Source organism: Canis lupus, chromosome X (assembly GCF_048164855.1).
Source record: "Canis lupus baileyi chromosome X, mCanLup2.hap1, whole genome shotgun sequence".
NCBI lineage: Eukaryota > Metazoa > Chordata > Mammalia > Carnivora > Canidae > Canis > Canis lupus.
Window position 1 is genome coordinate 63969887 of NC_132876.1, and position 13451 is coordinate 63983337.

The following is a 13451-nucleotide window of genomic DNA, read 5'->3' on the forward strand; positions in this document are numbered from 1 at the left end:
ACCACTACATAAAAGAAAAGAAGGATGTCCTAATGGCTGCAGGCAGTTCAGAAAAACATTACTGGAAAAAAAAGACGAGTAAAAGTATCCTACTGTACCACAGGGCCAAAAGAAACATTTGATTGTTATTTTTTACTAAATATAGGTGATAAATGATATGTCTAATTTGTCATATTGTATTTATATTCTCCTTTTATTATTATTATTTTTTATTTATGATAGTCACAGAGAGAGAGAGAGAGAGAGGCAGAGACACAGGTAGAGGGAGAAGCAGGCTCCATGCTCCGGGAGCCCGACATGGGATTCGATCCCGGGTCTCCAGGATCGCGCCCTGGGCCAAAGGCAGGCGCTAAACTGCTGCGCCACCCAGGGATCCCTATATTCTCCTTTTAAAAAGTCTTATATTTATGTATGTTAAGAATATATACTACAGCCTATAAAATTTAAATATTTAAGAATTAAGATAAATTGCTGTAACAGGGACAGAAATATGAAAAATACTGTCATATTTTCTCACACAAAGTATTTACTTAGTCCTACTATTAATGCTAATTGCCACTGTTAACTAGTCCTATTGTTTTGTTTAAATAATAGCGTGTAAGTACAGAAAAGTAAATAATATGGAAAAACATTATTTTGAATATCTATTTTCATATTTTTATATTAAAGTAAGAACACTTTGTGCAATTATTTATTATATATCATAGGTCTTTTCATCTAATCTAGCTGTGTCCTGTGTTGGCACTCTAGAGGTTGGTCACCCCAACAGTATAGTACCATTTGGACAGGGAATAAAATAATAAATAATAAAATATTTGTAAATTACATAGATAAGAAACTGGTAAACTGTGGTGCCTTCTGTGAAAGATAAATTAGTGTATGGAACATGCCAGAGAGAGTTTCTTTTTTTTATTTTTAAATGTATTTTTAGAACTGTGCAACCTTGTGCCTGTACTACCTAGTCCAAAGGGAGAAAATCATTATTAGCCTTAAACAGTAATTGCACACAGTGAACTGGGAAAGGTGCCGGTGGAAGCAGAGGGATCAGGGTTCCCGCTGGAAACAATGTGTTAAGAACACGTGGCTCTTGGGGGACCAGCCCCAAATTCAAGATGGCTGCCTGGTGGATGACTGATTCAGATGAGCCTGATGAGGTAAACTGGTGCTCAAAACTGAAGGGTCTTCTAACCCCCCAAAATCAGTATGAATTTGTTTTGTGAAGGAAGCCATTAGAGGGTTTTAAAGAAAGGAATATAATTACGTGATTTATGACTCAGAGATCACTTTGGTTGTGAGAAGAACGTGGGGTAGCTCAATCTTGAGGGCCTATTTCTGTATTCTTGGTGAGTACCGCTGTTGGTTTGGACTGTTAGCATGGTAGCACTGAATGAGGATGTGGAGACACAGACATGGTGTGACCTTGGGAGTTAGCCCTGGTAAGACTTTCTATATAGATTGAGTGTGGATTGTGGAGAGAGGGATGCATAAGATGGCTAGCTGCTGTTTCTGACTCGGGTAGCACAGTGTGTCTTTTTGGGATGGAGAACACTAAGGCATTGGTGGATTGTAGAAGAATAAGGAAGAGTTCTCTTTGGGGCACTTTAAGCCAAAGATGGTTAACTAATGCATGGTTTTTTTGGAAGTCACTCAGGTTATTGTGTGGAGACTGGGGAAGGGAGGGCATCTGTGAGGCAAAGTGACAGCCCTGAGTGGGCCTCAGCGGGGACAGAAAGAAAACTACTTGGGGCCAAGGGACAAGGCTAGAGGGGCTCTGGCAGGGATTCTTGCAGGCCTGCAAAGTCTTTAGCTTTTCATCAGTGTGAAATGGGTGAGAATGACAGGGCTTTGAGCTTGATGAGAGTTGACCAAAGGCCTGCTGTGTAGAGGGCAGACTATAGGATAGAGTTGCCAGATTTAGCAAATAAAAATACAGAATGCCAAGTTAAATTTAAATGTGAGATCAACCACAAATAATTTTCCAGATAAGTATAGCCCATGTAGTATTTGGGATATACTTTAGCTAAAAATGTATTCGTTGTTGATCTGAGAAATTTAACTAGGTGTTATTTTACTCAAGGAACCCTATCACAGGGGCAGGTGGAGGGAGCCTCTGCAGGCATTACAGGGAAATGAAAGGGGGCAGAGTAGCAGCAGGGAGGATGTGAGGAGGGGCCACAGAAAAGACAAAGGTGACCCATTTGGTACATTTTACCGGAGAACAACTCTAGGAAGACAAGCTTCTTGGCCCTTCCAAGTGTTGGCCAAGGGCTCCCCAGGGAAGGCTTAACTGTCTCTTCCAAACCTCCTGAGACCGCGGCTTCACAGCTACAGCTAGCCCGGCTCCCCTCAGCCTCCACACAGTTGAGTAGCAGCTGAAAAGCAGCAGGCCTCGGGGCGGGCGCTGTAACCCCGCCTTCCGCACCCCGCAGGGGTGGAGCGTGAGCGAGGAGCCTGCGAGCTGCCCTCTCTCCCCGGATGACGGGTGGCAGGATAACATGGAGTCGGGCAAGATGGCGCCTCCCAAGAACGCTCCGAGAGATGCCTTGGTAAGTGCGAAGGATGAGAGGCGGGGCATGAAGCTCCGCGCTGCTAACATCTTGGGAGGCAGGCCCTGGCGGAGGGCCTCAGGGTGGACGCGTGTGCCCGCTTCAACCCAGTCGGGGCGGCCGGAAGGAGTGGGATTCCGGGGTGCCGTGGACCCCGGGGCGCTTCTCCAGTAGCCCCGCTAGGGGGAGGCTTGCGGCCCGCCAGAGTGCGCGCAGTCCAGCCACCCGGCTTTGTCTCCTGGGCCTTGGGCTCCAGACGCTTTGTCGTCTCACCAGGTCTGTGAGCCCTGACTCTCACGTCCAGTATTCTGATGCTAGCTTCCCCCATCGCCACATCCGAAAATGACAACCAGCTGTAGCCTCCCCTACCTTTTCCGGTGGGAAAGCCAACCCAGGCCTTTTTCTTCTCCTTGCCCCCGCCCCCACCCCCGCTAAAAAAAAGTTTTCAGCAGAGATTAGGACGGGGTTTGGTGTGATCCTGACACTCACTTGAGAGGAAAAGTATATGAGTACAAGTCTGGAGCCCAGAGAACGGGGACCTTTTATCTTAAACATAAATACTACCTTCGGTCTAGTCTTAATTTCTAGTACCTAGATTATGCATCTGGCGTTTTTATTTGAATCCACAGGTGATGGCACAAATCCTGAAGGATATGGGAATTACGGAGTATGAACCAAGGGTTATAAATCAAATGTTGGAATTTGCTTTCCGTAAGTTAAAACACCAAAAATTTGCCTAACTTGTGAATTTGAAAACATTCTTTTATCGTAAGAATATTTTCAACTAAATCGTTTTAACAATCAATATCACAGAATTCAGCCTAAAGCAGTAAAAAGGAGCTCAACCTATGGAAACAGTAGTATTTGTACTGTGATATCGTTTAAAATTAGTCATATTGCTAGGACAATTAGATACTAGAACCAAAATTAATAAATGTTCTAGAAGTTAGAAGAACCTTACATTAAGAAAAGTGACCATAAATATTAAGCTGTTTTCATGTTTAATAATGTTTTGTTCTTAAAGGATATGTGACTACAATTCTGGATGATGCAAAAATTTATTCAAGTCATGCTAAGAAACCTAATGTTGATGCAGATGATGTAAGGCTGGCAATCCAGTGTCGTGCTGATCAATCTTTTACTTCTCCTCCCCCAAGAGATGTGAGCAAATTTATTTGAAGTTCATTTTACTTAAAATTTCCTAAATTGTAGTTCTTTTTTTAATAGTAAATTTTTTATTGGTGTTCAATTTGCCAACATACAGAATAACACCCAGTGCTTATCCCGTCAAGTGCCCCCCTCAGTGCCCATCACCCATTCACCCCCACCCCCCGCCCTCCTCCCCTTCCACCACCCCTAGTTCATTTCCCAGAGTTAGGAGTCTTTATGTTCTGTCTCCCTTTCTGATATTTCCTTTTTTTTAGTTTTTACTAGATATTGCAAGGCAGAAAAATCAAACCCCTTTACCACTGATTAAGCCATATGCAGGACCCAGACTGCCACCTGACAGATACTGCTTAACAGCTCCAAACTATAGACTGAAGTCCTTAATTAAAAAGGTAAGAATTTTTAGTCAACAGTTTTTTTTTTAAGGTGAGATGTGTTAGGGGAATTTGTAAAAAAGCAGAGTCCTGTAGATAGATTATAGATTAAAGACTAGGGATCCCTGGGTGGCGCAGCGGTTTGGCGCCTGCCTTTGGCCCAGGGCGCGATCCTGGAGACCCGGGATCGAATCCCATGTCGGGCTCCTGGAGCATGGAGCCTGCTTCTCCCTCTACCTGTGTCTCTGCCTCTCTCTCTCTCTCTGTGACTATCATAAATAAATAAAAAAATTTTAAAAAAAAACTAAAATAATTTGCTAAGATTTTTTAAATTTATAGCCTTGAAAATACCATGTCTGCAATTAGCTACTATGTTAAAATATAAGATCCAAGATTTTTAGAGCTAAAAGGAACTTTAGTGTTCATCTAATTCAGCAATTAGTGTTCATATCAAGGACTTGATCCTCAATTCATCTATGGAGTTAGTAGCAAAGCTCAGACTGATTCCCAGGTCTCATAACTGCCAGTATTTCCACTATATCAGTTCTTTGTGGCACCTGGTAACAGAGTAAATTATGTACCATCAGGAATTGGACTTGCTTTCTGAAATACAACCTAAGGTTCTCCCACCATTGAAAAAGTTCTCCCCATATATTCAGCTAGCTGCCTTTGTTGTCTGAAATTCTCCTACAAAAGAGTATCTTTCTTTTTAGGTTAAGATATTGACTAGTTAAGATTAAAAGTTGTTGTAAGGATGTTAACTGTTATCCCCAAATAAGACTCTACCCTAAACAAACTACATAGAATTTTATATGTGTGTGTTCATATCCATGTTCATATAGATATGTATTATGTTTATATATGTTTGTGAAGACCCTAGTTTAAAAGTTGAATTTAAAACACTGATGGGAGGGATCCCTGGGTGGCTCAGCGGTTTAGCGCCTGCCTTTGGCCCAGGGCGCAATCCTGGAGTCCCGGGATCGAGTCCCACGTCGGGCTGCCAGCATGGAGGCTGCTTCTCCCTCCTCCTGTGTCTCTGCCTCTCTCTCTCTCTGTCTATAATAAATAATAAATAAATAAACCTTTAAAAAATAAAAATAAAAAAAATAAAACACTGATGGGTTGGGCAGCCCGGGTAGCTCAGCAGTTTAGCGCCGCCTTCGGCCCAGGGCGTGATCCTGGGGACCTGGGATCGAGTCCCACGTCGGGCTCCCTGCATGGGGCCTGCTTCTCCCTCTGCCTGTGTCTCTGCCTCTCTTTCTCTGTGTCTCTCATGAATAAATAAATAAAATCTTTAATAAAAAAAACTCATTTTTTTAATCCCTTAGGGACCTAACCAAGGAAGACTAGTTCCACGGTTAAGTGTTGGTGCTATTAGTAGTAGACCTTCCACTCCTACTGTAGGTGAGTGAGAGAATGAAATGACTTTTCTATCTGGTAAAGAAGTGCCTCGGCACTTGATTTTGAACAATAATCCAAGTCAAAACCTGAGTCAGAAATTCCCAAATATGTGTTGTCATTGATACATTTACTCATCTTCTAATAAAACTATAAACATATATTTGATCAGATTTCAAAATGAGAAAGCCACAAGGAATATCTTGCCCAAATGAGTATAAAATTAGACATTACCCAACGTTGTCATTGGTATAGACTGAGTACCAAAAACAGTTTAAGCTGTGTTCTGCCTCTGTACAAATCAGGCTGCCAGACACTCAGTGCAGTAGCCTACTTGTCAGAAATTGAAGAAATTTGAGTAAACTGGCAAGAGAATGCAACCAAAAGAAAGAACTTTAAAATGTGCAAAAAGCTTAAGTATATCAAATTTTAAAATCAGTATTTTTAATACTAATCTTTTCTAAAGTAGTATTGACCATCCTATATTGCTCCTTCAAGCTGTCTCCTGTGTTCCTTGTGACAGGTCTCCCATCATTCTTAGAGCATTTCTTGCTTTCTGGCACATGTTCTAAGCTTCTTTACCCCAGTCCTGCAACCAGCCACTTTCTCCAAAGAGCCCTGGTTTCTTTTAGTAGAGAATGGTACTTAGAAACCATTGCTTCCTTTTAATGTCATTGTTTAGGTAATAAAACACAAATGGATTTGGATTTCCTGATTTCTTTGTCCTACATTCCTGCTGGATTTCTTTCAAAATTGAAGTATTTTCAGAAATTATCCTTCTCTTTGACCAGTATTGATTTCTTGGAATGCTCTTATAGTTTATAAATTTGAATCCTACAGATGTAATATAGCTCTAACATAGGTAGCATTTGATTTTTGCAATGTGTAGACAATCTCTTCATATTCTCATTTTAACATTTTAAAACCAATCTGGTATATTATACACTTCTAATTTACCTTCATGTGAACTTTGTGGACAGAAATTTACATATATAATTTGTGCAACTTTTTGGTCATATATTATTTGTGGATTCATACTACTTCATTGAATACCAGGTTTAAAAACAAAACTCTAAGCTGTGGTAATCCGTTACACATGTTGGCAAGTTAACCAATTTTATTTTTTTTAAGATTTTATTTATTTATTCATGAGAGACACAGAGAGAGAGGCAGAGACACAGGCTGAGGGAGAAGCAGGCTCCATGCAGGGAGCCCAATGCAGGATTTGATCCTGGGACTCCAGGATCACAATCTGAGCCGAAGGCGGCGCTAAACTGCTGAGCCACCCAGGCTATCCAAGTTAACCAATGTTAGTTATCTGTTGTGATTTTTATCCCACTTAGACATTATACATGTTTTAGAGATTTTTAAATCTAGAATGAGGGAGCCACTAAAACCTAGATGTAAGTTTTAAACTTTAAAAAAATTAATTTTATAAAGCATTCAAGATTTAAGCATCTACTGTGTTCAATTTTAAAGCCCAAATTCCATACTTAAATGTTAACAAATCCTTATGGTAATGGCCAAGAAAACCTCTACCTATTGTGAATTTCCTTGACAAAATAAATACATAACACTGTTTCATTAAAGCTTCACCAAATTCTTTGAACCAATCCTTCATCAGAAAACTTGACTAGGAATGAAGATATGTCAGAGTAAGGCCTCACATTCTGAGTTGGGGAGAGAAAGCACTAGAACCAGATTCCTGGGTACCTTTGAGCTTTCTTCCCCCATTTCCCCATTTAAACTTTCTTCCTCTTTGTCCCTGGGGAGGATAGTTGTAGTTTCTTCAGCAACTCTTCCCTGGGCCGACTGCTGGTTCCAGGGGAAAGGATGATGTATGGAAAGCCTGAATTCCCAAAGGAAAAACTAGGAACAGACATGTTTCTATAAATATATTTTTTAGAGAGCTATATTGTCTTTGAGTCTTGCAAAATTCATTCATTAAGAAAAAATTTGTTGAGTGCCTGTAAGGAGTAAGGCACAAAAACCATATGCTCATAAGGATAAAAAAGTGTCAGCCAAGGCTTATAATCTTGAGAACAAGATAAGATACTAATAAAGGCTCCTATAACAAAGGAATTTCAGAAGCAGGCAATGACTTCTGAGCAAATCAAGGAAATCTTATAAAATAGGGTGGTATTTGAGTTGTACCTGGAATAATGGGTAGAATTAAGATGAGGGGAGTTTGGACTAAATTATCTCCAACATCCCTTTCTGCTTAAAAAAGTACCTGGATGTAGAAAAGGAATAGGACTGGGATGCCCTGGTGGCTCAGCAGTTGAAGGTCTTCCTTTGGCTCAGGGTGTGATTGTGGGGTCCCAGGATGGAGTCCCACATCAGGCTCCCCGCAAGGAGCCTGCTTCTCCCTCCCTCTGCCTATGTCTCTGTCTTTCTCTGTGTCTCTCGCAAATAAATAAAATCTTCATAAAAAAAAAAAAGGAATGACTTTCGTGCTCACCTGGGGACCCTAAGAGGTATATTTGATGGGCTTTTTGTTACTTGCATGTTGATTTAGCTTCACAAGCCTAGTAGACATCTTCTAATTCTCAGTAAGTAACAAATTAAAAATGCCACCTAAGGTAATGAATAGCAAAGTTGGGTCTTTATTCTGCTAGTTTTAGACATCCAATTTCACAACTTCATGTAGCTACAATTCAGTGTCAGATGCTGTTTGAAGAGCTTTAGGTAGATTATTTTAATTTTCACAAGAATTTTATGTAATAGGTACTGTTATCCCATTTAACAGATGAGAAAACTTAAGTACTAAGATTAAATAACTTGCCCAAAGACATTCAGCTAGTAGATGATAAAACCCGGATTCAAACTCAAGTAGGTAGGCTCCAAAGCCTACATTCTTTACCACTATACTATCCTCTGAATTTTTAGCATCTATAAACTATTGAGCTTGTACTTTGCTTATTTTGATGAATTTTCTCACCTTTATTAGTTCCCTGTGCTTTGAAGGTAGTTTCTGATATGCCAAAGAGTACAGAATAATGAAGTTATGTAACTAACATGGTATGTTAATTACAACTACAGCAACCCCACAAACAGCATCTGTCCCAAACAAAGTTGCACCTCCAGTGTCAGTGACAAGCCAAAGATTTACGGTGCAGATTCCGCCTTCTCAGTCTACACCTGTCAAATCAGGTAACATGATGGGCGGCAGGTGGGGGTAGGGGTGTTGATAGTGTTTTTCTTTTTTAAAGTTTTTCTGAATTTTAAAATTTGTGAATAATTTTTGATTATAGAACAGTTTATATTCCTATAGCAAGAGTTGTTTTAATATCATACCAGGAAGGTGGCAGTAATGCTACAAATCAGGGTTCTTCAGAAGGGCCTATATGAGCCTACTAAAATTGTATGAAATTTTACATATATGTAATGTTTTGATAGGAGAGAGTATTCAGAGCAATCATCAGATTCTCAAAGAACAATGAATTAAAATAAGCTAGGGTCCACAAATCTAAGGCATTTTCAGGGAAAAGCACTAGGGTCAAAGCTCAAGAAAATAATATAACTTAGTGTATATCAAAAATTATACCTTTACTTCACGGAAGGATACATATAAAGTTGGAATAATATATAAGTAAAATTCTGCTATAGCATGATTTATTACTGCATATATTTAAATTTTACATCTTCTGAAACCTAGCTGTACATAGTAAACTACTTATATAAAATATTGGCATATAAGGGAAATGTGATTCCTAATCTTGAACATGGGCCTTTAGTATGTTCCATGAGGAGTCCAGTGCACTGCTTCCCATGGCTAAGTACTAACTAAAATTTTAGGTAGTTAAGTTTTAAAAAAAAAAGAACTTTAATGTTGTCCTAGATACTAGTTTAAGTACTTTAAAGTATTAAAAAATTATATCCAACTCTTAATGCAACATAAATACCCATTTCTTCTATGATGTAATTGCAATTCATGTTATTAAAGTTCTAATTAGAATTATATTTTGCCTTGTTGAATACTATTTACCATGTTTCTGATTTGGGGTAATTCAGTTTGAGGGTGTTTTCTCCTGTTTACAGTTCCTGCAACAACTGCAGTTCAAAATGTTCTGATTAATCCTTCAATAATTGGGCCCAAAAATATTCTCATTACCACCAACATGGTTTCATCACAGAACATGGCCAATGAATCAAACCCATTGAAGAGAAAACACGAAGATGATGATGATGATGATAATGACACTATGTAAAGAATACAATCAAGATGCATTTCAAATGTTGGTTTGGAGCCCATTATACTAAACTAGAATATTCTATCTTCTCAAGTTTTATCTTAGAAAACTTAAAAGTAGCTGCAGTATTTTTCATATTAGCTTAAACTGTTAGATTTCTCTTTTTTAAACTGTTAGATATCATAAGTAAGCATACCAATGCTTTTTCATTAGGCTTCAAGTAAAGAAGTATTTGTTTCTTAATATTTTGATTAATGTTGAATTCTATAACAATTTTATATTTGGAAGTTTTCTGCCATGTATTATCATGGACAGTAGCACTCAAGTGTCAGCTTCTACAGCCTTATCAGTGGACATTAGTACAGCATAATTTCTAATTTACATTTAAATACTTTTGTAAGGTAAAATAGTCACAATTTTTGTTTTCACCAACTTTTTTGACCAAACCTCTAAATTTAGGAAATATTTTTTGGAAAGGATAGATTTAAAGGGATTCTAAATTCATTTTGAGTGTATTTGTTTCTTGGTATTCCCTAACTTCCCACCTCCTCAACCCAGTTTCTAGATCCCATTCATTTCTGTATCACCTCTTCCCCATAGGCCTAAGTTTCTACCAATACTCTTAGAAGGCCAGAACTTGAACTGAAAAAGTCTAATTCCTAATAGTACAGTTCAGTGTCATTTTCCTATTTTTAAAACCTGCTTTACATGCCTAAAGGTTTGCTTTGCTGTTTTTCTCTCCATATTAGAGCAGTTGAGTTTTATCCATTGCCTTTTACGCTGCTTGAGCTTTCCTCTGCTTTTAACAGGTAGTTTTGGGTCAGTTAGTTTGTCTTATATTGCAAGTGGATAACACCACATATTTCATATTTCTAATGTTAACAGAGATGCCATAGCTTAAAATCTGCCTTGAAAAGTATATTTACACTGGACCTAGGCAGAAACCACTAAAGAGCAAGTGTTTTTTTCCTACCATACATATATATGCTATGTTCACTACTGCTTGAACCCTTCTATTGGTATAATTCATTTTTCTAGCTTGTTGCTGAGGATATCATACATGAGATGGCATCAGACCTGAAAATCCTCTAGAAGGCCAACAACAAAATCAAATCAGTGTAATGTGACCTGCATTTAGGTGTACTATGCATAGGTTTCCTGGTAATGTTGCTAAACACCTTTCATTATTTTCCACTTATACACATGTAAACATCTTAGGGGAAAACATTGCAAAGCTTTCAAAAATATAAATAGGCTTGTTGTTTTTAAGTAAGTTTGACATATTCAATATAGGAATACTTTTGCAGAGTTTTCTAAAATAAATTTTCATATATCATAATTTAGAACTTACAGCCAAGGATCCTCAAACTTAAAGCACAAAGTTTCATGTTAGGATGGTGCTTGATACATTGAAGAGAAATAGTCCAGTGACAGAGAAGACCTGTCTTATCACAGTTTGAGTGTTTTTAGATACTAGGAAAAAGGTGGTATCAAACTTATAAAAACAGGTCCAATCATGATAGGAGAAAGATGTTCATTATATAGCATAGGATTATCATTACTTGAATGTTCTCAGGGAAGCAGCATGTCAAAAAGCCTAGGTTCTAGTCCTGGCTCCATCATTTACCAACTATGTGACCTTACTTCACCTCTGAACCTAGTTCTCAGTAATAGAAAAATAATACCAACCCTGCCTACCTCACAGGGATGTTGTGAGGGTTTAATTGGTATATGAGAAAATTCTTTCAAAATTGTAAAATGGTTTATAACACCAAGAAAGTGTTAATGTATTTGTTCTAAGATTATTAATAAAAAATTGAACTTACCATTTATCTTTTATTTCTGATTTAAGGGATTCAAAGATGAACAAGATCCAGTAATTCTGAGGTCCAACAGGCAATTAAGATTTAATGGGTGACTTAATCTTAAATCAGGGAATTGCTTGCTTTTATTTGTAATCAGCATGTAACTCATAGTGAAGCAAAATAAAAATGATGAGGCTTAAGTCTGTTAAAAACATAACATGCTGTCATTGGTAGGAATTTGTACATATAATTGAAGCTATAGTCTGAATGTTCATCCATTTGCTAGGTCAGCCAGTCTTCAAATGAAGACAGCTTTATCTTGCATAACTCCCTCATTAGGTCTACCTAATATAGCTTCTAGAAGGACTTAAGGCAGTTCTTGTCCTCCAGCTTCCAGGTAGATTTTTTTTAAAAGACATACTGATGATAAATGTGGTGAGGACATTGTTGTCCTTTTACAAGTTCTTCCTTTTAAAAATAGGAAACAAGTGTTTTTGATCTGAGTATGAATATAGGAATACAGCCAGTAGTGGGTAAAATAGAAAACATAATGCACACTGGTCCTAAGGAGTCCTGAGTGAAAGGAAGTACTCGAGAGTTAGGAAAGACAACACTAATCAGAACAGCAGGTACAAAGCAGTGTGTAATATATTAACTACCATGTTTTAATTCATATGTATACATATACATGGAAATATGCTTTTATATGCATTAAGCAGCTCTAGACCAAAGGAAACCATTCTGAACAGTGGCTATTTCTAAAGAGGAAAACTGGTAGCTAAGGGACTAAGGTAAGAAGGTATCTTTTCATTTTATACCCCTTTTTGACTTTTGTATCATGTGCTAGAGGGGGGTTTGGGACATAAAAAGGAAAACAAGGGAAGCAGGAAACAGTGAGCTTAAGAGCTTGAATTAGTTTCTGACACAAAGATTGTCATTTCTCTGTACAGGCATACACATCTATGCTACACTTATGCCTAAATCCTCACAATATTTTATCAAAAATTCCTAATTCTTTATCAAATCAGGAAGCATATCCTTATACTATTCTAGTTTATGTGCTCATAAGTTAATCTTCCTCAACGAGGTTGTAAATTCCTTCAGGACATAAATGCTATCTTAGATTTCCTCCATTATGTCCTAAGCATATTGCAGGTACTCAAATATTTGGCTATTTATGTTTCTCCATCCATTCTCTGGATTAATGACCCAAATAAATGGGGAATAATCCTGAAAGCAGGGTCTAGTAGAAAGCACTTAAAAGGTACAATCAGGGATTGATGGATGGATGGATGAATTGGCAGTTGTGGAATCTAAGTGCTAAGTTTATTGGTATAAAATTCTTTTAATCCCTCTGTACATATGAAATAATAAAATACTGAGGGAAAGGTGATCAGTAGGGGAGAAAAGTCATCAGTATGCTAGAGTTCTAGCCAGGCTGTGACATTAATTTGCTGGATCTATGGGTAGCACTTCTGGGCCTCCTCTACAAAAATAGATCGAATTCCTGCTTCTCATACTAGGGTATACTGTACCCTGTATGCAGAAACATGGTACATTTTAAAATTAACTACAACTGTGGGGACAATATTAAGATGCAAATGAAGTTTTAAAAATTTCAAGTCTTCAAAATGGTTTTGTGTAAAGCAACCACCAAAATTTTCTTCTGCTATTCTTTCCAGAGTTAAACAAATAATCCTAGGCTAGAAGTATCATTTCAAGGAGTGGGACACCATGAAAAAGCAGCCTTCAGAATCAGACAAACCTGGATCTGAATCCCTGCTGTTGCCTACCATCTCTGTGATCCTCCCAAGAGTTTATTTCTCTTCATAAAGGTGAAATACACATCTACTATGTAAAATACTCAGCAGAGGAATTCTGATTAAACATGGCCTTTTGAAATCCCATGTTTACCTTTGCTCACTCCCAAACCTCTATTAAAATAGCAGAAAGAGAAAGGAAGGGAAA

The 13451-nt window shown here is 38.1% G+C and overlaps 1 protein-coding gene across 1 annotated transcript; it reads left to right on the forward strand.

The window, feature by feature from the left end:
* The first annotated feature begins 1136 nt into the window (after positions 1-1136).
* TAF9B (TATA-box binding protein associated factor 9b) lies at positions 1137-11503 on the forward strand. The gene is made up of 8 exons (XM_072815879.1): positions 1137-1154; positions 2430-2546; positions 3176-3257; positions 3571-3707; positions 3971-4105; positions 5416-5491; positions 8528-8638; positions 9527-11503. Exons 2-8 carry the CDS (start codon positions 2496-2498, stop codon positions 9694-9696), a joined length of 762 nt encoding a protein of 253 aa, XP_072671980.1. The 5' UTR covers positions 1137-1154; positions 2430-2495; the 3' UTR covers positions 9697-11503.
* The last annotated feature ends 1948 nt before the right edge of the window (positions 11504-13451 follow it).

What these genes read in the sequence shown, in the direction of transcription:
- TAF9B (XM_072815879.1), top strand. Translation starts at nt 2,496, where the DNA reads ATGGAGTCGGGCAAGATGGCGCCTCCCAAGAACGCTCCGAGAGATGCC. An exon ending in AATGTTGGAATTTGCTTTCC is followed by an intron (nt 3,258 to 3,570) that starts GTAAGTTAAAAC and finishes TTGTTCTTAAAG; the next exon opens with GATATGTGACTACAATTCTG. An exon ending in ACCTTCCACTCCTACTGTAG is followed by an intron (nt 5,492 to 8,527) that starts GTGAGTGAGAGA and finishes TTACAACTACAG; the next exon opens with CAACCCCACAAACAGCATCT.